The sequence below is a fragment of the Nesoenas mayeri genome (genome assembly GCF_963082525.1).
Source record: "Nesoenas mayeri genome assembly, chromosome: 26".
Lineage (NCBI taxonomy): Eukaryota > Metazoa > Chordata > Aves > Columbiformes > Columbidae > Nesoenas > Nesoenas mayeri.
In genome coordinates, this window is record NC_137552.1 from 5,231,498 (window position 1) to 5,259,241 (window position 27,744).

Genomic DNA, 27,744 nt, shown 5'->3' on the forward strand with positions numbered 1-27,744 from the left:
GAGTTTTTTTCTGTGGGACAGTCCGAAGAGCATATTTCAGCTTTGAAGAACAACTGTCGGACAATAAATGATGACGATGCGCAACATCTGCTCCCCTGGCAGCCTGTGGATGTTCCTGTGACTATAAGCAACATCTCAATTCATTAACTTCCTAATTAGCATGATTCTTAGGGCCTGTGAGCAATATGAAACAGCCGTGCCTTGCAGCAGACAGACTGCTCGATTTCCTCAAGTGCGCTTGACACAATTTGTCCCTTTGCCGGTAGCTCAAGTCCGGGGGACATGGACTGGACAGCGAAAAAGACATAAAATGATCCTCTTTGTTTTCCAAGGACCTGGGGACGAGCCCAGGGGGAGGAAATGTGCCGTGTGAGCGCAGCTCTCTGTGCTCTTACCGCCTTGGGGCTGTCCCCACCATCCCCAGGCCCGCACCTGCGCCCCCCGCGGCCGCCTCACGGAGCCCCGGCCCGGGCTCTGCCGGTGGGGACGGGCCGCGCCTTCGCGCCTCGGCCACGCTGCCAGTGACGTCACCAATGGCGTCACCAGCCCCTCGGGAGGAGCGGGAACGGCGCGGGGCCGCTGACGGGACCCGGTGACAGCACCCGCTAACAGCACCCGGTGACAGCACCCGCCCCGCCACCGTCACTTCCGGTGCAGGGCCCGTCGCTAGGAGACGTGCGCGGTGACGTCAGCGGACGGAAGCCGCAGCGGCTCAGCTGGCGGCGGCCGCTGCACTGCGGGCTCGGCGAGGACTGCGGCAGGTAACGCCGGGGCCGGGGCCGGGGCCGGGGCCGGGGCCGGGGCCGGGGCCGGGGCCGGGGCCGGGGCCGGGGCCGGGGCCGGGGCCGGGGCCGGGGCCGGGGCCGCATTGAACGCTCCGAACGCTCCTTCTCCTCAGAGTTTGTCGCCGCCATGGGGGAGCTGTTCCGCAGCGAGGAGATGACCCTGGCCCAGCTGTTCCTGCAGTCCGAGGCCGCGTACTGCTGTGTCAGCGAGCTGGGCGAGCTGGGGAAGGTCCAGTTCCGAGACGTGAGTCCCCGCGGGGCGACCCCAACCCCCGGTACCGGCCGCGGCCCCGCCGGGGCTGTGCGGTGTCGCCGGGGAAAGGCGCGGGGGGTCCCGGTGGCACCGGGGCCGGTGCCGGGGGTGTCGCTGAGGAAACGTGTTTTTCTGCAGCTGAACCCGGACGTAAACGTGTTCCAGCGAAAATTCGTCAACGAAGTGAGGAGGTGCGAGGAGATGGACCGAAAGCTGAGTACGTTTCTCTCTAAGTCTTGAGGTGGCTCCAGCTCTGTAGATTTTAGGGGAAAAAAAAATCAATGGGGGTTAAACCCGCGATGGGCGCGAATTGGAACACAGGAGGTTCCACCTGAACGTGAGGAGCTGGGGAAGAGAAGCTGAGAGGGAGCTGATCAATGGATCAATATCTCAGGGTGGGTGTCAGAGGATGGACCAGACTCTGTTCATGGTGCCCAGCGCCAGGGTGAGGGGCAACGGGCACAGACTGGAACACAGGAGGCTCCATCTGAACACGAGGAGAAACTTCTGTCCTTTGCGGTGCCAGAGCCTGGCCCAGGCTGCCCAGAGCGGCTGTGGAGTCTCCTTCTCTGAGACATTCAGACCCCTGGGATCCTGTGTGATCTGCGCTGTGACCCTGTGTGAGCAGGGCTGGGGATCTGCAGGGGTCCCTCCAACCCAAACCGCCCTGTGATTCAGCAGGGCAGGATTAGAACACAAAGTGCTGGTGGTGAGAGTGGTGAGTGCTGCCCTCTGTGTCATGGGAATCCCCTTCAGGGATTCACTTCCCGCTGGGAACAGCTTTAACCAAAAAAGAGGATCCTGGAAGGGGAGGTGAAAGAATTCACAGCTGCTGATGGGGCTGGGTGGAGGTTATGGTGACAGTTTAACACTGAACTGTCCTTTTAGTTAATATTAACAGCGCTGTCTCTCCAGGGTTTGTGGAGAAGGAGATTAAAAAGGCAAATATTCCTATCACGGACACTGGTGAAAACCCAGAGGTGCCTTTCCCACGTGACATGATTGACTTGGAGGTAATGATGTGTGTTAACACTCAAGTAGTATTTGACTCTAGATGAAAATAGGGGAAATTAGCTCCCTTGGTTGATACCCATTGAATTTAGTGGCAAATGTGCCTTAACCATAGTCCCCAGCTGTCGCTTGGACTGCAGCTCTACCAGCCTCACTCAGTTTGGTTTTGATTCACGACCATTGTTTGACTTGTACATTTATCCAAATACAGCTAGAAGTGAAAGTATTTAAGAGGAATGTCACCCATTTAAATGAGTTAAAACCTGTTGGAACTGCCTGGTTTACGATGGATCTGTCGTAAAGTTTATAAGGGTTTTAATGATTTGAAGAACGCCGTATATATCTACTCTATAAAAGACTAGCTGAGCGTGAAAAGTTTCACATTGCCTGAAGAGAATGTAACAAATCCAGATCTGTTTACTGTAGCAGGAATTGTATGCAAATGGTGTGACAACGTGCAACATCTTGTCTACATTCCTGTTTTAATAGGCTTAGCACCTATTTATGGAATTGCTTTAAGTCCTTTTTCCTTCTCCTTTTCCCATCTTCCAGGCAAACTTTGAGAAAATTGAGAATGAGCTGAAGGAAATCAACACGAACCAGGAAGCTCTGAAGAGAAACTTCTTGGAGCTGACGGAATTAAAATTTATACTGCGTAAAACTCAGCAGTTTTTCGATGAGGTCAGAATACCGGGGGCGGGTTAACACTTGGGGAGCTGGTTCTTCTCCTACAAATTACCACTTCTATTCTCAAATATACTTTTAGTTGCTCATTGGGTCAGCGGGGTCATTTTTATGCTTTTTTTTTTTTAAAGAAAGCTTCTCAAACAATTTTCCATTTTTCACGCAGTACACATGATTTACCTTTTATGATGTTGGTTTGGGTTTGTTTTAGTGAAGTGATGTTTTTTCTCAGAACTGCGTAAGATAATTAAGATATTAGTAGTTTTTAAAGCACATGAAGAGACAAAAATTTGGTGCTACGGCGAGCGTTTGCATCAGTGGGTAAGAGTTTCTTTGGTACATACGCAGAGAAAAATGCCTCACACGAAGGAATCACGATCCAGCTGAGTTTCTCTTCCGCCTTTGAGATGTTATGTGGATGTTACTCATTAGGGTCACAAGCCAAAGTCTGTTGAAGTAATAGATTCATTATTTATTTGAGCCTTTGATCAAACCCTGATTTCTTCAGGGGTGAGTTCTGGAGCCAAATCTGCCATTTAAAATCTTCAGCATTTTGGCAAATAGCGTCTTGACCAGCAAGCGGCAGCTCTCTCACTGGACCTAAGCAGAGCTCTCATGTTGTTCATGATACAGACACAAAGTCTGCGAGGGAGAAGACACAACCCTTTGTAAAGCTTCGGGATCTTTGAGTTTTCTCAAAGAGCTCCTGTGTGTTTTTGCTGAGTACGTGTCCTGTTTCCTCTAATCCAAGGGTTTGATCAAAGAGTTCTCAACCAATACAACTTCTGGCCTTTAGAGAGGCTGCGATCAAGTGGAGCTGGGCTCCTGCAAACTTCAGACGCTTTATCCAACGGTTTGGTTGTGGTTTTTTTGGCACGGTTCAGCCGTTACGGTTGTTCCCCTGCCAACACGAGTCGTAGTTACTCGTGACATAGACACTGCTGCTCATGGGATGGGTTGATGGGTCACGGGGTTGGTTTCAATACAAAAAAAAGTCGTCTTCAAGTGTTGAATGTTCACTTATTCCGTGGACAAACAGCTTTAACCTGATAATCTATTATTCAGCTGCGTTAAGGTGCCACTGCCCGCCTGTTCTGAGTGCTGAGTAAAACTCGGTGCAGCTCGAGTTGTGCACTTTTAAAATTAATTACCATCCTCTCTGCTTCTCTTCAAGTAAAATTTAAATTTACATGCTAAATTTAAAGATCAAAATCAATTTTCTAAACAGTCTGTGTCAGGTCACCCGCAGAACAGAACTCACGTCAGACTTAAAAGAACCACCACAGAACGTTTAGATTTGTTCCTGCTCCTGTTTGGTAACAGTAACAATAAAATACAACAAATAAAATGTCCTGCTGTATGTAAAAGCAAACTGGACAGCTCCTGTGTGAAGTCCAGTAGGACATAAGTGTTGAGAATTTAAAATTGTTTCAGTTCACAGAGTGTCAGGGGTTGAAGGGACCTGGAAAGCTCATCCAGTGCAAGCCCCCCATGGAGCAGGAACACCCAGATGAGGTTACACAGGAAGGTGTCCAGGCGGGTTGGAATGTCTGCACAGAAGGAGACTCCACAACCCCCTGGGCAGCCTGGGCCAGGCTCTGCCACCCTCACCGGGAAGAAGGTTCTTCTCATATTTAAGTGGAACCTCCTGTGTTCCAGTTTGTACCCATTGCCCCTTGTCCTGTCCCTGGTTGTCACCAGCAGAGCCTGGCTCCATCCTCCTGACACTGCCCCTTTCCATATTGATCCCCAGCAATGAGTCCCCCCTCAGTGTCCTCTTGTCCAGCTCCAGAGCCCCAGCTCCCTCAGCCTTTCCTCACACGGGAGATGCTCCACTCCCTGCAGCATCTTGGTGGCTGCGCTGGACTCTCTGCAGCAGTTCCCTGTCCTGCTGGAACTGAGGGGCCACAGCTGGACACAAGATTCCAGGTGTGGTCTCCCCAGGGCAGAGCAGAGGGGCAGGAGAACCTCTCTGACCTACTGACCACCCCCTTCTAACCCACCCCAGGTACCATTGGCAGTTCACACAGCAAACATCTCAACTAGTCCGGAACTTTTGATCCCTGCACAGCCTGTGATTATCCCAAAGTGGGGGACACTTCATTTCTTCATGCTGTCATTTGCCCTGTACCTTCAACACTTGAAGACTTCAGTAACCCATGGTTAAGATTGTGTTATTCATAGTGATAAATTGCACAAGAAATGGCTTCACTCTCCAAAATTCTTCACGCTCGGCATTTGCTCTTGGGAGTTTCTGCGCTGGGGGAGGGAGGACGGCAAAATTCTTCCATTTGTTCTTGTTCTGACCGTTCTAGTCTGAGTAGCCATTTCTTGTTTCAATGCACCATTTTGATGATTATGCTCCTTTTCTCAGTCTTCTTGTCTTTGCTTATGAAGAACGGTATGAGCTGGAGAGATTGCTCTGAAAGTTTTGCCTAGAGTGTGAGCGCAAAAGAAGACTGGAAAAGTAATGGTTAATGGCATGCAGTCCCCGCCTCTCCTTCCTCTGACTCTTCTCACCATCCGCTTTCTTCTGTTTGTTTTGCGTCTGTCGTTTCTGTCTGGGCTCTGGGTTGATAAGTTAGATGGTGGAATGAATCCCATTTAGTTCTTGTGATAATTGATTTGTGTTCTGTTGGTAAACTGGAAGGGGTTTGAATTGTATGGTGTTCGGTGCAGCCATCCAGAGCCATTCTGGGGCAGAACTGTAATCAACAGGAGGGAAAATGAACCTTTTTTTCAGGCCTCGAGATTGAAGGTGCTGATCTGGGTGAACAATGAGCAATCTGAAAATGTTTAATCATGAAAGATCTGCATTCTAATTGCTGGCAAGCAAACCCTTGGGTTTTCCAATCCTGAATGACCTGGTGTAGTAAGAAATACTTCACAATATCTCATATTGCACTCACTGCTGCTGAAAACTCCTATTCAGAGTCTTTCCTAGAGTCTTGTTTTTCCGCGTTGTGGCTGGATAGCTCTTTCATTTCCACAGAGCCTCTCCATTCTGAATTCCTGTTAAATCTTACAACAAATGAGTCACTCATAGTTTGTGACTTGAGCATCCTCCCTGCCTTGAGCTGCTGACACTTACAAGCTGTATTGCCAAGAATTTGAGCCTGCAAATTAGTTAAAGGACAATATAAATCTGTGTCCTCTTGTAATGCCTGGGTAGCCAAAAAGGAGCAAAAGCATCAGATTTCCTTAAGCAACGCAACCTATGTGTCTGGCAATAATACGTGTGGTGAATAAGCATCAGTATCTTGAAGAATGAATAGATTTAATTTAATAAAAAACAAGGCTTGTTTTTAAGCTGGAAGTGCTGTGTGTTTGTGCTGGAAGGAGAACTTTGTAAAGCCAGTACAGGAAATTACCAGCCGGTACGTCCAGGGTTTGTTGCTGACTCTGCCCCTGTGTCTGCACTGATGTGGCGGGTCACCTGCAATCGATCAAGCTCTGGGTATCGTCAGGTAATCCCAAAGGAGCGAGGTATTCCCTTGCACTGGAGGGTGCCGGGGGCTTCTCGCATCTTGAGCGCTCAGAAAACGCACAAGTAGCGCAAGAGGGAATCAGCGTCTACTTTGGCTTTTTCCCCGTTTAAAGGTCGAGGGAAGGAAGAGGGTGAGGTGTGTCGCTCTGCTTTGTGCCGTGGTTCTTAGGAACATCTCCTGTATTTAAAACTTGATATATTTTTTTTAATTCTGCCTTTCTTCAGACTTTTATACCCCACAGCCCCGTTGTTCTGCCGCAGCAACCCTTCTTGTATGGAAGCTTTGCTGAGCCATTCCATATTCCTCTTGTTTTTCTCCTTCCTTGTGTGATTCTTGCTGTCTTTTCTATCATCTAGTTCTCCTTTCTCCTGTCTTATATTCGTTCTTTTGTTTTTCTTTCTTCCTTTTTTTGTCTCCCCAAACTATCTCCTGGTTCCTCATCCCCTGCATGCCACTAACTAGTTTCATTAGATATTAATTGATTTGTGAATTCAGGCTGAATTGCATCATCAGCAGATGGCGGATCCAGACCTGTTGGAGGAATCCTCTTCACTCCTGGAACCGAGCGAGATGGGAAGAGGCGCCCCGCTGCGACTCGGGTAACTGCCGTCGTTTGTGCTTTTATTCGGCTGGTTTTAGAGTTGCCACCTCATTCAACCTGTGGAATCTGCCACGATTTGAGCGCAGTCGCGGAACCTTCCAGACTGGCCCACTAAGGCTGATCCTAAAACCAGCTGTTGGGCTCTGGTTTTGTCCTGGGTACCTACATTTCCCGGGACATAGTTGCGCTTGGCACGTTTCTCTCCGCACAATCAAATTTTACTAGTTTGTTCCTCCTCAATCTGCTCTGGTTGCTCTTGCAGACATTCTGAGCTGTCACAGCTTTGAAACTAGTGACGAATACTCTGAAAAATCCTTATAGTCCTATATCGTCTTTATTAGCTACTTCCAGGCTGTCTTTGCGTGTGTAATTCTTTATCTGGACGTAGGGGTTTGAAGCAGTGAGCTCTTCTGAAGCACATGCCTAGAACACGGTCAGTGGCAGCTGTGACTGCTCTAATCCTTGCCATGTAACCTACCAGGAACCTATTGAAATGAAGACTGGCAGGCATAGAAACTGTATGTCTAAATGCATTTCTTTCTCCTTTAACCAGAGGTTTGTGGCTTTGGTGTTTTTTCATAGATGATTTCGTGCTGTGAAAGGCAAAGTTTGTGCTCTGGTGAAGTTGTGTTTGTTGTGTTTTCATCTCTGTGTGTTTAGAGGACCTTCCATTTTGCTTGAAGAACTGATTTTTAAACCAAGATCTGATGCTAAACTCCAGCTGCCGTGGGTGGTTTGGGTGTTAAGCTGTGTGTTCTCGGAGGTGCAGAACTGACATTGATTGTGTCCCCTCGACAGGTTTGTGGCCGGCGTGATCAACCGTGAGCGCATCCCCATGTTCGAGCGCATGCTGTGGCGAGTGTGCCGAGGGAACGTGTTCCTGCGTCAGGCAGAGATTGAAAACCCCCTGGAGGATCCCGTGACGGTAAAAGAAACTACTGTTTACAGCAGCAAAACTCTCCGATGTGTAAAACAATTTTGCTTATAGATCTAAGCCTCTGTCTCAATATGCTCCATGCAGGAAAACGTTTGCATTGCATCCCTTCGCAGAGCATCCTCCCAGGCTTTAGTGACAAATGTTTTCCTGTTTTATTAGAACAAAAACAGCAGGAGGGATAATGAATGCTGTTGAAAGGAGGAAAAACAGCTCCAAATTTGGACTGCAGGAGGGCGTAGTTGCTTCTCTGGCATAAATTACAAGTGCAAGTTGTGATCTTCCTTGAAAGAGGCTTTGGGTGTGAGCAGTGTATCACATCTGTACTAATTTACTGCGAACTTGCTAAACATCCACCTGAGAATTGCCTTTATTACAGATAAAAATAGTCAATGTTGTGACAGGGCCTGTTGTTTTACACTCAGTGTCCTCTTTGCTCAGATCAGTGCCCGAACTTTGGGAACTCATAACTAGTAAAAGTCAAGTCTGTGTGTTGGCTGCACTGGAACAAAGACAGAAGAGTTTAAACTCAGTAATTGCCTCTTTGTTTCTAGTCCCACCAACTGCTGGTAGTTGACCTGTAGAACTATGTCTACTAGGAGAGACTTTGTTCTTATTGTGCAACACTTCCTTAAACTAAGGTTACACCTAGTGTAATTATTCTTGAAACATTATGTTAAAATTTCCTCAGTAAGGTAGAACAATAACTTGTCAACAAACGCAGGAAAGGGGACCTGGCTCCCGACATGAAAACAGCTGTACAAGGAATGTGCCGTTGGCCTCTCTGGAGAATTAAAGTTGTTAAACTCCGTTTCGTCTTCTGTTCATTCACTTGTTTAGCGTCTTGCTGGATCCTGTGGGTGAGCTGAATGCAGGGAGCGCTGATCAATATTTCATTGCATCTCTGTTCTTTTAGAGATCTCCCCGGGTTTTCCCCGTTTCTTGTATTCCATAGAATAGATAATTAGAACGTTTCCTTCAGTAAACACAAATACGGTAGGGATATTCTATACCAAGGTGAAGAAAATTGCTTTCCCTATGACTGTTTCAGTGTTAAGGTACATTCTTGACTCACTGTGCAGATGTGAGCTTTGTATGGACAGATTCAGAGGAAAGAAAGGTAGAACTGCGTTATAATTTGTTATTATACTAATTTCTGTAAATAGCTGAGCTATTATAGTGCAGCCTTTCTTCTGTTCTAGGGGGATTATGTGCACAAGTCTGTGTTTATCATCTTTTTCCAAGGCGACCAGCTGAAGAATAGAGTCAAGAAGATCTGTGAAGGGTATGAAAGTCTTACAGACAGAATAATGAGAGAGATTGTCCCAGGGGAGACCAACAGTCGCCACGTCCAGCAGTGTCTGTGCTGGTGTGATAGCAGCACCACAGGCTGGGGCAGCTCGTCAGCTTTGTGACAGCGCCTTGAGACACAGACAATGCTCCCCCACTTCCATTTTCTTAAGAATTCAACTTCTGTTTTGACCTAAACCAAAGTTAATTTAAATACTGAAACTCTGCTTGGCACTCTTTGCTGAGCAGAAACTTCTCCTAAGGTTCTGCTTGGTTTATTTCTGTGTTCAGGCTCAGCTGTTCTGTTTCCCTGACCAATTTATCTCCTTTCCGTCTCTGTTACTGAGGTGCCTTTTGTGTCTTTCAGATTCCGCGCCTCCCTCTACCCATGCCCAGAAACGCCGCAGGAGCGGAAGGAAATGGCTTCTGGTGTCAACACCAGAATTGATGATCTTCAAATGGTAAAATAACTGGGGTCAATGCCCTTTTTTCTTTGATAACACAGTTGAAAACTTCTTTGGGCCCTATTAAAACAGGAGTTTAATTATAATGCACGTACATACAACAGAACACTGCACACCAGGGAGCAGAGGGGAATACGCATGTGTAAGGGGATACCATGTTTTATAATTGCCTGCTTCGTCCTCAAGAACTCTGAGAACATCTAAACCTATTTCCAAGTTGACATAGCAATGGTAACTTTAATTTCACCTTTTTTCCCTGCCTTTCTCCCCGTTTTCACCTTGTGCTGCCCTGCGGAGCTTCTGCTTTAAACTGATCTCTTGTGCAGCATCCTGAGTGCTGGTAAAAAGTGACCAGCACACAAATCTCCTGGCTGAGAACACTGAAAGGGAGAAAGGCAGGATGTTATAATGCAGGACAATGTAAGGGATTTGAGACAGAATAAAATAATAAAAGGTTCAGAAACAAGAAGGAAAAACGGTTGCATTTGGACTGCTTATTTGATACAGAAACTGTCTCAAGCTGGGAGTTGTGTAGTGCAACTGTTTAGCAATTGTAAAGTAGACAAGAACTCAGCAGCAGTTTCACTGGGAGGATTCAGAGCTGCATGTGCCCTGTGTCCTCACTTTCCCTTGAGTCTAAGACTTTCCAGCCCGGAGATCTGACTTGGCCTGAGTGAAGTTATGTTCCAGTTGGAAAACACCCTCAGTGGAAAAAACACTTTCTCCTTTTCCTTTCAGTAGGAACTTTGATTGTGTTTTCTGAAGGCCGCGTTCACCGCACTCGTAGAACTCTGCTCTGTTAACCTGGGTGGAGGAAAAACTTTCCCTGTGATCTCTGAACAGTTCATTGTTTGAAATACCCGCTGACCTTGGGATTGAAGGAGGAAAGTGGTGAAAGAGTATCCCTGGGAAGAAGCTTTAAAACCTCATAGCAGAGCTAGTTAATACAGGCTAAAGTGTGTATTACAGACATGTGGCAGTTTTGTGCTTGGGATGGAGCACAAGTGTGATGAGGGTGGCTGAGGGACCTGGGGGGTTCAGCTGGAGAACAGGAGCTGAGGAAAGACCTTCTCAATATCTACAGCTGCCTTGTTGGTTGTCTTGTCTTGCTGCTCAGCCCAGTTTCACTGTGCACTTGTGTATCCTGCGAGTTCGGCCGAGGATTTTGCCTCATCTTTATTCTTCTTCCCTGTGAAAGGTGCTGAACCAAACCGAGGATCATCGCCAGAGGGTTTTGCAGGCAGCCGCTAAAAATATCCGTGTGTGGTTCATCAAGGTCCGCAAGATGAAGGCTATCTACCATACCCTCAACCTGTGCAACATCGACGTGACGCAGAAGTGCTTGATTGCTGAAGTCTGGTGCCCTGTTGCTGACCTTGATTCTATCCAGTTTGCTCTCAGGAGAGGCACTGTGAGTAACTGCTGTGCTGCAGCTCCAGCACAACATCAGCTGCCAGCACACACAGCACACATTCATTGATTTTTCCAAACTGCCGTTCTCTAAAAACCACGTTTGAATCAGCCCTCGCTGGGGACAGTTTATTTAACATGCGGGATCACGGCTTATAGATGAACTTTGTAGCAAATACATTGTGTAAAGCTTTAAGTTCAGGAAGATGCTGTAATCATAAGGCATTTTCCTGTGTTTGAGTCCCTTGGTACGCTCAGTGAGCCTGGCTGTGCTTGGTACTCCCGCTGTTCAGTTATTTAGTGGAACATATTGAAAGGCGCTATCCAGGACGTGAACAAGCTCTGCGCAGATAGATAACAGAGCTGGGTGTCTTGAGGTCCTTTCATTTGCTGTTTTAAAAACACAAACAAACTCTTGCCCGAGTTTTCTCGCCTGTCCTAATCAGACAATGTTCATCCTCACTACAAGTGCTTCTCCTCCTGCTGTGCAAAGTGGAGCGCGGTGGGAGCTCGGCAGCCTTCCTCAGCTGTTCAATGCGTTTGTCATCGTGCAAGCACACTACAAAAACGCCAGATTGTAGTTTTCCAAACGCTAACGAGAGTTTTACTCTTGTTTTTTTTAATTAATTAACAGGAGCACAGCGGATCCACTGTCCCGTCCATTTTAAACAGGATGCAAACCAATCAGACCCCACCAACATACAACAAAACGAACAAGTTCACCTGTGGCTTTCAAAACATTGTTGATGCTTATGGCATTGGAACGTATCGGGAAATAAATCCAGGTAAATTCATACTTACAGAAGTCCAAGACGTTTATCTCGGTTTTGCGTTGTGCTGTTCTGCTGTGCCATCTGTCCTGCATGAAAACTTCTACTAAAGTACTCAGGACCTCTCAGAAGTAGAGCTTGGGGGTTATATTGCTAAATTGCTTTAATTGTGCCGTAGTAAATCTGGGCTTACTCAAACGAGTGCACTCAGGGTGTGATCTCTTCTCTTCCAGCACCATATACGATCATTACCTTCCCGTTTCTGTTTGCTGTGATGTTTGGAGACTTCGGTCACGGAATCCTGATGACTCTGATCGCTGTCTGGATGGTGCTTCGGGAGAGTCGTATCCTGTCACAGAAGAGTGACAACGAGGTAAAGCGACAGGTCGTGCTGAGCTTTGCCTTTAAAACAAAGGGTTGCGGCTTGGTTTGCTCACATCCCTCCGCCCTTGAGTTGACAATGCCCATCGCTCCTTACATCTGAGATCTGTGGAGCACGCAGAACGCGGAGCCTGCAGACCAGAGGCTGAGCAGCATAATTTCATAACAGTAGTGAGTTCCTTTGGTTTTCCTTTTGGATATTCGTAGGAAATGATTCCTTTCAGTCGCTTGAAGGAAGTTGTTTTTCTAGTGTAGATAAGCTGTTGCAAACAAATCACCCATAAAGGGGTTCAGTCACTGCAAAACTCCTGTTTTCTGTACATATATATCATATCTCCCAGATTATTCTCCTTTGCTGATGTAGGTGGGTTTTGCTTGCTCAGGGCTCAGGCTGACGGGAGGTGAATTAAGACCCATTGCCAGAGCGTGGAGAAGGCTGAACAGGGTCAATTCCAAACAAACGCTGCCAGCTGGGTGCAGTTTGTCCTCCCAGCTAATCCCAGATCCTCTGCGGGCAGTCACGCCGCCTCATTATCCTCTGTATGCAGATTCGGTTTTGCTTCTCGCACCTTTAATCCCCACCGTGGGGAAGCAGAGATTTTGGGCTTTTAGTCCATATGGCCGATGATTGTCCTGCAACCAACTGATTTCACTGTTTGGTCTTTGAGAGACCTTCCTTTTTCTCACGGAACATTCATTTTGTTTTATGCTAGATGTTCAACATGGTTTTTAGTGGTCGATACATCATTCTGCTGATGGGACTGTTCTCCACATACACAGGCCTCATCTACAACGATTGCTTCTCCAAGTCTCTTAATATGTTCGGTTCATCATGGAGCGTCCGGCCGATGTTCACAAAAGCCAACTGGACGTGAGTAAATAGTTGGTAACCCGATAAAGAGTGACAGGGATAAGCAGGTGACTGATCTTTCCCCATTGTCCTCCCAGCTCAGGAGAAGCAAAACCCCTGAACTCAGTCTCAGGTAGAATTAGAAGCAGGGTGTAAATACCCATCAAGTTTCAAAGGAGCTTTTCTTTTTTTCCCAGAAAACTTGGAAAGATGCAGTTTAGCGCCTTTCTCCTCGCAGACAGAGCAAGATTGCTGTCCCCGCATCTTTCTTGCTCCTTTATTATTCATCTGGAAAATATCTAGGACCACACAGGAACCTTAAAGTTCTCTCACTTTGAGATATTCCTTGCTCTCCCAGGGAAGAATGTTGTTAGATTTACGGAGAGAGGACAGAAGTGCTGGTGTTAATGTTTGTATGATCTCCTTACACCCCAACAGAGATGCTTTGCTGGAGCGCACTCCTCTGCTGCAGCTGAACCCCGCGATTCCCGGGGTGTTCGGCGGCCCCTACCCCTTTGGCATTGACCCGGTAAGAGCTCTTCCTTCCTTTGCCATCCTTCATGAACAGCCTCTTTGTCAACAGAAAGAGAAGTGCCTGTCCAGTTCACTGTGAATGATTTCCACCGCCCAGCCGTTCCTTAGCAAGCTCTTTATCAGTGTTGGAAATACTCCCGAACGATAAAATTACCTAATTTCCTACTGAGACATTAGATTCAGGATAGAGAGACGTGTCCTCAGGTCCCTTAAAGGCTTCTTTTCCACCCTCTCTAACCTGCAGCATTTTAATCAAATCCGGTTAGATTTGCAGATCACTTTTTGAAGTTCCTTTTTTCCTCTGGGGGAAGTTAGTTAGCGAGTTTTTTCATTCAGTCTTGGAAAGGTGATTTTCCAAGTCATGTGTCATTTTGCATCTGCCCACATCAACAACCCTGCTTAGTGTTTGACACACAGCTTGCGCGTGTTCCGCATTAAAGGGGAAGTGCAGGAAATCAGAGCCGTGTGCAATTGTTTATTTAAATGGATAATCATTTCTTTTCTCAAGGACACAGCCCCTTTTTCCTGCAGGTTCAATTCCTGCTCTGATGGCAGGCTCAGTTGCTGTAGGACAGCGTTCCTAGCAGAAAAGGTTGTCTGCTCATTTCCCCAAAAGATACCCGCATGACAAACCCATCTTTGGAAAACACCTGCTCTTACAGCCTGATCCTTCCTGGGTGGTGAACGCTGTTGAGCTTACAGTGAACATCTTCCTTCTCTTCTGGTTTTCCTTTGGCTGACTCAGTGTTGTTGTTCGCAGATTTGGAACATCGCCAGCAATAAGCTGGCCTTCCTCAATTCCTTTAAGATGAAAATGTCGGTGATTCTCGGCATTATCCACATGCTCTTTGGTGTCGCGTTGAGTCTTCTCAACCACATGTAAGCGCTTTGCTCTGTTTTTCTCTTCGGGGGAAAACTGCTTTGTGTGTAATGTATGATTAGTTTAAGATGCGGGAGCCTTATCAGACTTTAATTTCTGATTGAAGTTGTTTGTCTGTGTATGCAGAACTATCCATGCCAGACAGTTAATGTGTTTAACTCCCAGCTGTTTTGTAAAAGCTCAGCCCCTGCGGTTTTGTTCCAAAGACACTCTGCACATCACTAACATTTTTTGCCCTACATATGCCTAATGCTGACCAAATGTAACGATAACCTCTCCTTTGTTCTTTTTTCCTGTAGCTATTTTAAGAAGCCACTGAACATATACCTTGGATTTATTCCAGAAATGATTTTCATGTCATCACTGTTCGGATACCTTGTTATCCTCATTTTCTACAAGTGGACAGCCTACGATGCTCACACCTCAAAGGATGCACCAAGCCTTTTAATCCACTTTATCAACATGTTTCTGTTCTCCTATAGTGACCCCAGTAATAAGATGCTCTATAAAGGGCAGGTACGTGCTTTTGCTAGAATGAGCTCAGAGATGCTTCACGATATTAGTCTTTAATTGACCTTATAATTGTGAAATCAAGCGTGAAGCTGCCACCCAATCATCTGAGACTCGTTTCTTTTCCAGAAAGGGCTCCAGTGCTTCCTTGTGGTGGTGGCGTTGCTGTGTGTGCCCTGGATGCTGGTAGCGAAGCCCCTGGTCCTTCGCCATCAGTACTTAAGGAGAAAGCACTTGGTGGGTGACTACCTCTTGTATATGCAATATGAAAATGAATTACGGTTGAAACATTATTTTTTCCACCTTAATCTTGGATACGTAGGTTCACGCTGCATTGTGACCTGTAAAACATGTTCTTTTGTGCATATTCTGGGCATGAAAGGCAGGTGGGTTTTACTGGAGGCAAAGTATTGCCTGCCTGCTTCTCAGATCTGCATCCAGCATCAAACCTGCTTTCTAAAACCCTTTATGTTGGTGGTGAATAGAAACTGGCTTGGGCTCTGTCAGCCTTCAGTCCTACAGGTTGCTGGGTGCACTTCTGTGCCTTCACCAGGCTGATGAAGTAGAAGCAGAGATTTAAGCTTAATTGGCTGGCAGACCTTCCAGCCATCTTTGGTAAAGCGGTTTGGATGGTAAAAAATAACAGATAAAAGGAAAAAAAATAGCCTGACGCAGTTATTATGCGAGACGTTGCCTTCTGGGGTGCTCTTCAAGGTTTCCAAGTGTACCATGTAGTGTCTTGATATAAAAATGCAGGAACCTGGCACACGTGCACTGAGGATATTGAAAATTCTCCCTGCATGTCTGGCAGACGGCTTGTGGGATGTTAAGTGAGTCGAAGATCAGTTCAGTTAAAGACACTCCCTCTCCCTTCTCTGACCATCCTCCATCCTCCCATGTCCCCTCCATCCGTCTCCCTTTCTCTTTTTGTTTTCTTCCTCCTCCCTTTCTTTTTCTTCCATTCACTATCAGGAAGGGCAGCCCGTGGAGGCCCAGGTCAGCACAGTCCCGAACGAGCAGGCACTAGAGGCAGCAGCGCCTGCGACAGTGAGTGGATTGACAAATAAAACCACCCGGTGGATTTAAGGATGGGAGTTGGCTTTCTATCTAATTATCAAGAGAGCGTGGAATGTGTCTGAATTTCCTAAGTGAATGACAACTGCACCTTTAGGGTGAAAAATACCCACTTTCTCTTGGAAAGAGGAAAGTTCAGCAAAGTTGATACATTTGGGAAGAACTACCAGGCTGAAGGAGAATAGTTATGTGTGCACAGAATGCAGAGACACTTCTTTGCAGGAGTGCTGCTGAAATCAAAACCTGCCGAGCAGCACGAAAAGTACGTTCCCAGCACAGCCCCCCAGGTTAAGTTCCCCTTTTTAACTTTTCTTGCGTATTTGTCGAAGGATTCTTCTCAGTGAAGCATTTCTGTTTGCATTACGTGTTCCCAAACATCATGTTTATGTGACGGCCTCCCAGCAACTTCCTCTCAGAAATCACTGTGTCCTGGGGACAGCAGGGTGACCATGAGCCAGCACTGGGCCCTTGTGGCCAGGAAGCCAATGGTACCTGGGGTGGGTTAGAAGGGGGTGGTCAGTAGGTCAGAGAGGTTCTCCTGCCCCTCTGCTCTGCCCTGGGGAGACCACACCTGGAATCTTGTGTCCAGCTGTGGCCCCTCAGTTCCAGCAGGACAGGGAACTGCTGCAGAGAGTCCAGCGCAGCCACCAAGATGCTGCAGGGAGTGGAGCATCTCCCGTGTGAGGAAAGGCTGAGGGAGCTGGGGCTCTGGAGCTGGACAAGAGGACACTGAGGGGGGACTCATTCCTGGGGATCAATATGGAAAGGGGCAGTGTCAGGAGGATGGAGCCAGGCTCTGCTGGTGACAACCAGTGACAGGACAAGGGGCAATAGGTGCAAACTGGAACACAAGAGGTTCCACTTAAATTTGAGAAGAAACTTGTTCCCGGTGAGGGTGTCAGAGCCTGGCCCAGGCTGCCCAGGGGGTTGTGGAGTCTCCTTCTGTGCAGACATTCCAACCCGCCTGGACACCTTCCTGTGTAACCTCATCTGGGTGTTCCTGCTCCATGGGGGGATTGCACTGGATGAGCTTTCCAGGTCCCTTCAATCCCTGACATCCTGGGGTTCTATGTGATTCTGTGCACCGTGGAGCAGCCGTTCCAGTGGAATGGCAGAGCCATGAGCTGTGACAGCAGACGGGTCACTGGGTCTTAAACCTCCTTGGTTTGTATAGTCATCCCTAAATTTACAACGTCTGGATGTGTCGAGTTAGCCTGTTCACGTTCCACGTCACAGGTGACACCCGTATGGTGCTAAAGCTGAATACGGGGCCTTTTCTTTCCATCTGTGGCGTTTCCATTGGCCTCTCCAGGTGGGTCAGACTCACAGGTTTTAATTTGTAGTTCCTTGAGTCAGTCATGAGCATTTTCTGTGTTCAGAGCATCCGGAGGGAGATGAAAATCCTGCTGTCCAGCACTTAGAGCTGCTGGCTGAACAGAAATCCAAATATAACCACATGCAAGTCAGGCTTTTGTTGTCTAATATGCATTTACACGGCATATAAGCTCTGCTTATATAATGACCAACAGGTCTGTGTATCCTTTCTTGGTGGTAAGAGGGTCTAGAGGAGGAAGCCTGATGTAAATGAAATATTAACTGCAATGGGTGCAGTTGTCAAGTGAGAGGAGCTCCTGACCATCAAAGTTTCAGCTTCGTGGGTTATTCTCTTCTATTTGGAGTGCAGTGGATTGCAGCCGAGTGTCAGGTCTGGAGTGTCAGAGCCAACGCCTGGCACGAGGTGGAATTTCCAAGCAAGGCAAAGCCTGATTTGGTGGGGAACAAGCATGTTATGTGTATTTGTGTCGGTCCGTTCTGCTTTGGGTCGCCACGCTGTGGCTCGTTTCGTTTGCAGCAGCAGTGCTGGGGCAGTGCTTGTCCAGCAAAACCACCCTTTGCTCTGTTGTGCCAGCAAATGTCCTCTTGAGAAATGTGCCTTTAATTTTCCTTGGGCTTGCGGTTACCTTGTAGAAATGCATCAAGCGTTCACTCAGACAGACTTTTTCTCCCCAGCCCTAGCAGGAATCAGCACTTTCCCATCCAAGCTGGGAATTAGAGTTGTACAGCTGCCTTAACCTGGGCCTTACCACTTAATGTTTGGTTTTCTTCTGTGAGCTGCTGCTGCACGTGGATCTTTAAGAAACACGCGCTCTGGAGGCAAAACCCCAGCGACACTTTGCTCTGTGTTTTTTCCACCCGTGTTAGGGAACGCACAACTTCGGCGGGATCCGGGTGGGCAACGGGCCGACCGAGGAGGACGCCGAGATCATTCAGCACGACCAGTTATCCACCCACTCCGAGGAGGGGGAAGAGGTGAGCACTGACCATCCTGGCTCTCGGGGCAACGCAGAACCTATTGACAGCGGGTTTTAAATGTATTTACCGATTTCTGAGCTGTCGAAATAGCAACGTTTTCAGTGGAGCGTTTCCATCGCAGTTTTTGTACCGACTGTCTCTTGGTCGTTCCCAAGGGCTCCAGAAAAAGCAGCGTAAATGGCATATAAAGGGAAATGTGGCTCTGTTTGTCCCCATTACAAAGAACCGTCGATGTAGGGGCTGCGGGTGGCACATGCACCTCATGCTCTGGCTGAAGTGCAGTGTATTTGTGCTCCAGAATCAGCCAAACCCAAGGGCTGTATTTCTGCAGCAGTGAAATCTTGCTTATATATTCATTTTAACTGTTAGGAGTAATATTAGTTACTTTACCTTCTGTCTGGTAGAGAGGAGAGAAAGGAGCTAATCTTATGTAGTATGGGAATATTCCGGTGCCTCTTAATTCTCCAGCAGTTCTTGCCTCTGTAGCACATGTGGTGTGTTCTTGCTTTACTGTGTCGTGTTTCGGAGGGAATAATTGAATGTGTTCATGATTAATGTTGATCAAGACACCGCACTAAATGTAAACTTATGTTTTCAAGCCTACGGAGGATGAGGTGGTAAGAAACAGCGGCTTTGCCTTCACGTGTACCCGGACCATTCCCCATCGGTGTCAAACACATGCTGAATCAAACGTCTCATGACATCTTGTTTTCCAAAAGATTGAGCTCTTTACGTGTCGCAGGCCATTTTTAATTCTTCATACCTACATGCTCATTAACAGACCTTTAATTACTTCATCTATACAGCTTGTTTGTCTATCCCCCGTCTGCAGACCTTTCTTAGTTTACCTGTGAAGCTGGAAGGCTGAAACGGGAAGGTTTTTGCTTTGAAATTTGTGAAGAAGTCTCACTTGCCTTATGTTGTGTCTTGGGTAATTCTGAACGGCGACAAACTGTTTAAAGCTGGTTCTGTCCCAATTTTAAGGATAAATACTGGTTGTTGCCAGTCAGCAAATACAGCAAAACCAGTTCAAGAACTCCTCTAACCAGTATCTCTTTGTAAAAGAGGGGCTATGTTCTGAGAATCTGCTCCTTTGTAGAAATGCAGCCCTGCTGATTCTCCCCAAAGTGGGAACCGTCTCCATCTCCAGCAGCTGCACGTGGCTGTAAATGGTCACTGTTTCCATACTCATCGCGTTCCGTGTCTGTGGGGAGGTCGCGCTGATCGCGGGACGGGCTTTAGTGAAGAGCTTTGCAGCTCAGGCTCTGTGCAGAAAGAATTAGGCTTTTGACAGTTAATTTAATGCAATTGTTTGAAATATTCATTGCCCTGGGTGCACTAGGGGAGGAATAAGGCTATAAATAGCTTTCTGTGCGTGCTTGGAGCACTACTCACTTGATTTATTTAAAACATCATGTTCACTTAAATATGAGCAATCTCTGGAGCATGGATTAAATCCAAAATGTAGGGAATGCTTTCCCAAGCTGCAGAATAAGCAACCGTCCCACATGGCAGACTTCCTTATAAGTTCTTTATTATTTAAACAAAATGACCAGGACACAGAGACTTCGCCAGGAACGGTGCACAAATGGGGCTTTTTCAGGGTTGCTTTGGGCGGTGTTTTTGCTTTCGGAAGGAGGCAAGTTCACATCTTGCAAAATGCTCTTGCGGATCCCGTAGCAAAGGTACACACGCAGTATCGACTTGGAATTCTGTCTCCTTTTTCATAGAGGTACAGAGAAATTACTGGTGAAGTCGTGTGAACACCACGTTGTTGCTGAGCAGTCTTTTCCTGGCAAAGCCCGTGGCTGAATTTGCAACCTCTCGACTTGCACAGGCTAGAAGGTGCAAACACTAACAGTGGAGCTGCAGCAGCGAGCTGCCGCTCTGCAAACCCAGCAAAACACGAGAATATCTCATTTCTAAAAGCGACGTGGCCAACCAGGAGAAGACCGCATTGGCGTTTAACTCCAAACACCATGTCCTTGGTGCTAGCACCAGCTCGTGTGCTCGTTCTGCCCCGTCAGCCAACCCTTCCAGCCGGCGGCGCTCGTGGCCCCTTCATATCCTCTCTTCTCTTTGCAGTTTGACTTTGGCGACACCGTGGTGTACCAGGCGATCCACACTATCGAGTATTGCCTGGGCTGCATCTCCAACACAGCGTCCTACCTCAGGCTCTGGGCTCTCAGCTTGGCCCACGCCCGTGAGTTTTCCTTCTGGATTTGAGGTTTATTATAATATATAATAATATAATAGAAAACATCTATACTACAGACATATATTGAGATTTATTGTAATATATCCACGTGTCTGATGGCCCTGGGCAGGCGAACGGCAGCAATTCAGGTTGCCTCTGGGAGCTCTGTTGTCAAGCGCTGCCGGAGAAGGACGGAGCTGTGTCTGCATTAGCTGGGAGTCGTTAATGGGAAACAGCAGCATCTCTTTGCACAGCGCTCTGCTGAATAGGGGGATGGAGTTCCAAGCACTGAATAAAGCAACAGCTTTATTCCAAGCAACAGCTTTCCCTGTTGGAGGCAACGTCCTGATGTTGTCCCTCTTGTTTCCCACCTTATTATAGCGGGAATTTGCTTTATTTTAGTTTTTGCTTTATAAGTAAACTGTAGCAACCCTCCGTTCTCTCTGAATGTTCTGAAACGAGCCCTTTTCTCCCGGCAGAGCTCTCGGAGGTGCTCTGGACCATGGTGATCCACATTGGCCTCAGCGTCAGGAGCCTGGGCGGAGGCTTTGGCCTCTTCTTCATATTTGCTGCTTTCGCTACCCTGACGGTTGCGATTCTGCTGGTCATGGAGGGGCTGTCGGCTTTTCTCCATGCTCTTCGCTTGCACTGGTGAGTTATTGGAATGTGCAGAAGCCCCAAAGCTCTTCATAGCAAGATAATTGATGTTCCCTGGGCTATGCGCTAATCCATCTTCTAAAAACTGTATTGACCCTTACACAGGAAAGCTAAGGCTATGAAATTAGAGTAGTGGATGGTGCTGAGCCAAGGCCAGCAATGCTCAGAGGTGCGGGAGTACCACAGATCTACCTAAAGCATCTATAAGTGCTACAGGGGGTGTGCTCTGACGGCAAAATGTCTTCCAAAGGGTCAGAGGTTTCAGTCTCGCTTCTGGCCACTCGCCGCTCTCTCCTCATCGAGTGCATAAAGATTGTGGAGAGAAACTTCTCTCTACTTAAAAACAAGTTGCACCAGAGCTTTGTGAGCAGCGGGATGGAAAGGCTGTGCAAGATAGGTGAGCGTGCGTGTGGCTTCCAGCAGGACATCCCTTCCAACCCGTTTTATTCTGTGATTCTGTGACATTTTGTTCTCTCCTTTGGTCTGTTACCTGGTTCTGAAGTTTGTTTTCCGTCATGAGTGCAGTTTGTGGTCTTGCTCGTCATCGTAAGACCTTGCTGAACAGGGGCGGCTTTTCTTCTCTTCCCCTTGGGGTGCTGTGGAGTAATATCCATTTCTTGCTGGTCTTGCTTATTGGCAGATGCTTTTGTGCCCCCTTTCCTGGGATTCTGAGGCCCCTGTGCATGCAGGGAGGGAGCAAACAAGGAATTACTAGAGTTCTCATCGCTTTCTCTGCACCCACGTATGGAAAGTGTCCAAGAGCTTTCTCTGATATTTAAGAGAGCTCATTGTTCCACTTCAGATTCTCTGGTGGGATCAAAGGAGCGATGTGGGAGTGGGTTTTGCTCACCTAGGGTTCTCCAGCCCTAACTAAGTCCACTCCAGGCCTAACTAACTCCAGGCCTAACTGTCCTCTGGATTGTTCTGGTTGCTGCTGTGTCTTCCTGCTAGACCAGGAGAAGGAAGCGAAGTCCCATGAAGTTCACAAGGAGTATTTTGTTGCATAAGTGGGAGGAAAAGGCTGTGAATGCTTTTCAGAAATTCCTCTCTAAGTGAAAAAGGAAGCCAGTGCCTTAAAAAAAGGAAATAAAACCAGACTTTGCTCACTTCTCCCCTGTCTGGGGAAGGAAAAGTTCGTCCTTCTGCACTCTGTGGGTGCAGAGTGGAGTGTCCACGCGCTCCTGGGTGTTTGTAGCTGGAGCGGAGCTTCTCTAAGGGCTTCAGGGCCGTGGCCATCTTGTGCCCGGGAGCCGCTGGGGGGGCCGCCAGCAAATGGCCGCGGGATCCTGCCGCTGTTTTTCCTGGCGCTCAGCCTAGAAATCTGCACCCCAGCCACTTGAGAACGTGTTGCTCGGCTGGCGGGTGTTTCCCCGTCCCGCCGTCACCGCCACCCGCTTGCATCAGCGGGGAGGAAGGAGCTTGAAACCCTGGAGCAGCCCGAGGGCAGCGGGGAACGAGCACAACTGCGTGCGTGGGGTTTTCTGACCCGCGGCTGCTGGTGGATCAGTGGGTTTTCAGAGCTCTGCTCTGCGCCCGCGCAGACAACTCTGCACAAACAGCTCCGAGCGGCTTTTCTTCTTGGCAGGCCCCGTGTTTTCTCACTTTTTAGCCAAAGGGATGGGCTCAGATAAGAAAGCGTGTTTTTCCGGAGATACCTGTCTTAATATCCACAAACCGCACTCGTGGATGCTGCTCGGAGCACCCGGAACAGACGTGAACTGGAGGCTGCGGTGGGGCCAGGAGGCGCCTTTTCACTTTGCCAGGAGATCTCTAAAGGGCCATTAAAGAATCGGCTGGAAATGCGTTAAGGGAAGATGCATGTGGCCGAAATGGGATCACTGGTGCTGTGCAGGGCACCCAGCTCTTCATCAAGCCGTATTTTCCCTAAATACATGTTCCAAAGCTGTAAAAGTTTAATCTACTTTCTCTAAGAGAAAATCTGCTCAAGCTTAGGGCCTGACAAGCAAGTTGAAGATAATAATTGAGGCTGCAAATAACCTGCTGAAATTCTTTTGGGGTTTGGTGGGTTTTCGTTATCAGGAGAGGAAAGCACCTGCAGTTCTCCAGAAGAACATGCTGTTGACATTCTTTTTTGTTTCTGGATCAGGATGTTTCCGACGGGAGGTGTTCCCTGTTTGGGGGGGTTAAAAACAAGCTGAGCAGATGGGATTTTCTGGCTGTGGGAGACGAGTCACCTACGAGGAATCCCGGAGGTGTGGGTGGATCAGCCTTCCTGGAAAGGAGGAGGAATTTAGCATTTGTCTTGCTGATAGGGGGGAAAAATGAGCACAAATTGTTCCATGTGCTCTGCCCCTCAGTCCCAAATGAGGAAGAATCATTTTGTGCTTTGTTTTTTCCCCAAAGCGTGCATTCTTTCAGCAGGTGGGTGGTTTTTGGGTGAAGGACTCCAAGTGCTGCCCAATGTACAGGGGCGTGTGTTAGAGCCGTACCCCACTCGCACCGTTAAATCCCTTCACCGTAACATCGCTCCTCTGAAATATTTTACCTGTTTGCTTTTCAGTAACGTCGTTTGACATGAACATTTAGATGAAATCAACTTCTCTTTTTCAAAGCTCTTGCAGCAGACTTTGCCCAAAAGGAGGAGTTTGCAACTGGCTTCACAGCAGGGTCTCAATACCATGAGTTGACGCGGTTTCAGCGGAGCTATTTTCCTGTGGAAAGCGGTATTTAGGCTCAGTTTTAGGCCTGGTTTAGGATGGGAAGCGCTTTTCCCTGCTGCCCAAGGGGGATGCTGCGTTTTGAGAGGCACATCGGGAGCTGTGCAGCCCCGCTCGCCACAATTCTGTTCTGCTTTGTAAAGGTGACGAGGCAGAGCTCATGTTTAGCGCGACCACAGGAACACGCTGCTGCTCCACAAGGCAAACCTGCTGTGAACGCAGGATGGAATGACCCACGGCGCCGCGTACGAAGCTGCTCCCCTTTTTGGGGGAAAAAAGTGATATAACAACCCATACACAAACACCTCGATGGCTTTTGGGCTGTGAGGGGTTCTCTCGACCCCGGGCGTTGGCACAAGTCATTGAGAATATAAATACCCAGCAGGAATTTGCACTTGTAGTAAATACAAGTTGGGGTCCCTGTGGTTGCTCCCACGGGAGCCGCCTCATTTTCCAGCCTGTGCGGTTGGAAAATCCACTTGAGTGCAGTCCAGCGAATGCTTCAGCTAATTATTAATACAGAAAAAAAGCTGAAGAGTGGGTTTTTCTTTGGTGCTGAGTGCCAGAATGCTTTCCAGTCTGTTTATTTACAGCGCGGCGCTAACTGTCGAGTAAATTGTCCTGCAGAACTTGATCGCTGATGGGAGACGGAGCAAAGTTGAGCAATAGAGCTGGTGCACGTGATGCTGGAAACAGTGGTGTCTCCTACCAAAAAAAGGACCTTGGATTCTGGGTGTTCCGGTAGACAAGTGCAGAAGTAAAACCCCACACAAAATGCTGAAGCCTTGTTTATCTGGTTAAATACGCTTTTCACTAGTTCCCTTTCTAACAGCCTCTCCCTGAGTTTCGGGCGTCCAAAAGGAGCTTTTAGATGTCAGGCCAGCTGGAACGCTTCATCATCGGGGTTAGAGTGTCATGTATGGGGGGTTGTGTGTGACTCACGCCCAGCCCGCTGCCTCCTGTTTCCTACAGAACAGTCACCAGATACTTATGGAGATTATCAGGGTTCCTGCAAAAACAGAGCGCGACCTCCCCCGTGGAAAATCCTGCTCACCCGGGGGAACTCTGCGTCTGGGTGAACAGGCAGCAGATCTGGGCACCAAGCTGGGCTGCTTTGGCTTTTTCATTACTTTTTGGGATGTTTCCCTCGCGGCTCTGTTGGGAAATCACTTTATCTGGCAGCTGGACACCAGCAGCTCTGCAGTTTGCTGGGATCCCCCATTTGGGAAGAAATAATCATCATAATTCCAGTCTGGCCTTTTTGCGCTTCACAAAACCGCTTCTCCTGCATTGTGTTGAGTCGCTCGACAATTTGCTGTCACTTCGTGGCTTTTTTTTAACCTTCTCGCTGGATCGCGCAGTGGAAAGTGTTTCTCACGAGGCTCGGCGCTTGTTTTCACTGTGAATCACAGGATTATTATCTTTTCCTTCCCTATTTGGCTGTGCTGCCCATTGGCCAGTTCTCCAGCATAGTTCTTGTTTTAAGCGGGGTTTAATGGGGAAGCGGGCAAACGAGGCGAGGTTAATGTCCCGCTGCAGAGCCCGGGCACGTCTCTGGCCAGGCAGAAGTTGTCATGTGGGGTCAAGCAAATATATCGAAGTAAATAAACAGAAGCGGCTGATGAGGAGCCCTGAGCGCAGCGTCACGCCGTGGGGCTTCGTGCAAACTCAAGTGTGAGCTTTGGTAATGAGATCCTATAGGAAAATGAGATCTTAGACCTTATAGAGGCTCTGAGGTGCTGCTGCAGTCGGGGAGTTCGTTTTATCTTCGTTGGCCTTTTATTGCCCACGGGAATGGGATATCTGCACAGTTCTGCTCTGCTGCAGAAACAAACACCAATAGGGGCTCTGTGCCACAAGATACGCTACGTTATTATACCACTTCTTAAAGCTTCGATTCGTTGTGGTCAGTAATCACACTGTTAATGGAGTTCTTGCTAATTGCTCACGCATATCCGAGAGCTGCCGCTTTAATGGCCAATCGCTCTTCCCTCTCTTGCAGGATCGAGTTCCAGAACAAGTTCTACACTGGCACTGGGTTCAAATTTCTCCCTTTCTCGTTCGACACCATCCGCGAGGGGAGGTTTGACGACTGAAGAGCCTCCCCTCGAGCGGCGTTGGGCGTCGTGTGCTCCCGGCCAGGCCCTCCCCGTGTGTCCGACTTGCATGTAACCCTCCCATAGCGAAAATAACTTATTGCAGCACCCTCGAGTGTTCCCGGGGCGTTTCAGAGCCAAGAGCTTTGACATTCCCGGGTCATGAGTGACACTGGATCAAAGAAAACGTTTCGTTCCCGTAAGTTTAGCACTGAAGATACTAAGAGCATGAAGTGTCTGTGTGTGTAATAGTGTAGCTGTCGTGTTGTGGATTCCCCCGCAGGGTTATCGGGGCAGCGTGAAACGCAGCTGGGGCTGAGCGGGTGTACAAGCACATGGAGAAAAGGCTGCGCTGCTCGGGAGGAGATTTATGTTTTAAGAAGGTTTTCCACGTGGATCCTGCGTCTCTGCCTCTGATTAAACAAAATCCGAGCAGCGGGCAGCGGATGGTCCATGGTGTTGTTCTCCTACCTCCGAGGCTTCTGCACCTGCCGTGGTTTAATCTGATGAAAACAACATCTCATTCTATGCAGAGATTCAGCTTTTTGAACTCCATCCAGGGCTTGAGGAGCCGCTGTGAGGGGCAGGACTTGGCCTCACTCATCATACGCTGATTCTCTGCCCACTGGTGACAGGGAAGCACCTTGTCCTTGCCATGGAGGTTGTTCCTTTCCTGCGTGGAGCCGAGATGCTCCTGTCCCAGGCAAACCCAAGCCCCGCAGCCAGGGTCCTTCCACCGCTTGTTTCTGGAGCATCGCTGAGGACGCGGTTCGGCTGCCGTGCGAACTGGTGTCTCAGGTGCTGACCCCTCGCAGTGGAACCGCTTGGGTTTCTTGTTTGAAAATGGATCTCTGAGGCTGCAAAGCACTCAGAGACACGGCCCATGTAGACCTGGCATCAAGCAAAGGTACCAGCGACTTGTCACGGCAATTGTGTGCTCGGGCTAAGGAGCCCTTTGAGGCAGAACAGATAATCCCATGGCCCTGGAGTCTTGGTGATCTCTCCCCCAGTAGCTGTTGCTTTTTCCCCTGTGCAAGATGTGAATAGTTTCTCAGCCTCCTGAACTCGTTGTAGCTGTAGCAGCGGTGGTGTGTGTGTGTGTGTGTTAGTGCCGTGTGTAACTGTCGTCTTTCATTGTCACAGTGGATCTGAACTATTTGTGTATAGACAGGTAGAACGATAACCAGAATCATTGTAACCTGGAATCGGAGGGGAAACGCCACACAGGGCTGTTTCAGATCATGTGAGGACGGCGTGTGTGCGCTGTACATCGCAACGGGTGTACATCGCAACGGGTGTACATCGCAATGGGTGTACAATGGTGTTTACAGGTAGATCAGCTGTTTGTTTACAGTGGTAAGAAAGACAAACTCCAGCCTGGTTTGCGAGCGGAGCAGCGACCCCGGTCCCGCTGCCCAGGTGCAACATGCTGCTGACAGTCACTGTGTCAATTAAACTAACTGCACTACAGCCGCTGTGGCCTCTTTTCTGTTTCCCCAGGTGCTCTGGGGCCGGCGGGGACTTAGGACCTTCAGCTTTTCTGCCCTGGGCTCCTGTCACCTTGCGGGTTGGTACAATGGGGTGGGCAGAGCTGGTTGGTGACATGAGACGGGCTGAAATGTCGCTGGCCCGGTCTGACATCCTGAGCGAAGGCGGCTGGGGCTGAGTGGGGACGTTTTGTCCTGGAGCCTCCTGCACGTCCAGATAAACGCGTTAACTGAGCAAAACCAGCGGGTACGCAGGAGGAAAAACTGGAGGCTTGATGAAACCTGGCTGTTGTGGGTGTCCTTTCACGGGGATTGGAGCTGCTCTGCTCCTGCCCCCGTGTCACAGGCTGTCCCGCATGGGGCCGTGTTTACTCAGGCCTTTCCTGCGGGGCCTGGA

At 48.4% G+C, this 27,744-nt stretch overlaps 1 protein-coding gene across 4 annotated transcripts; it reads left to right on the top strand.

Annotated features, from left to right (window-relative positions):
• The first annotated feature begins 703 nt into the window (after window positions 1-703).
• Window positions 704-27,324, top strand: ATP6V0A1 (ATPase H+ transporting V0 subunit a1). Of its 4 annotated transcripts, XR_013923338.1 has the most exons (22): window positions 704-761; window positions 899-1,029; window positions 1,177-1,255; window positions 1,954-2,051; window positions 2,602-2,730; window positions 6,717-6,820; window positions 7,621-7,747; window positions 8,959-9,041; window positions 9,414-9,507; window positions 10,709-10,921; window positions 11,555-11,705; window positions 11,924-12,063; window positions 12,785-12,942; window positions 13,360-13,450; window positions 14,216-14,334; window positions 14,635-14,851; window positions 14,975-15,082; window positions 18,122-18,229; window positions 20,318-20,435; window positions 20,909-21,080; window positions 25,767-26,059; window positions 26,144-27,324. XR_013923338.1 is itself a non-coding variant. In XM_080359836.1 (21 exons), the coding sequence occupies exons 2-21, from the start codon at window positions 913-915 to the stop codon at window positions 25,858-25,860; spliced, it is 2,520 nt and encodes an 839-aa protein (XP_080215962.1). In that variant the 5' UTR covers window positions 704-761; window positions 899-912; the 3' UTR covers window positions 25,861-27,324. The 4 variants fall into 4 exon arrangements, 3 of the variants coding, with proteins under 3 accessions (XP_080215962.1, XP_080215964.1, XP_080215963.1); XM_080359836.1 differs by having other exon boundaries at window positions 25,767-27,324; XM_080359838.1 differs by having other exon boundaries at window positions 10,787-10,921; window positions 25,767-27,324.
• Window positions 27,325-27,744: the final 420 nt, after the last annotated feature.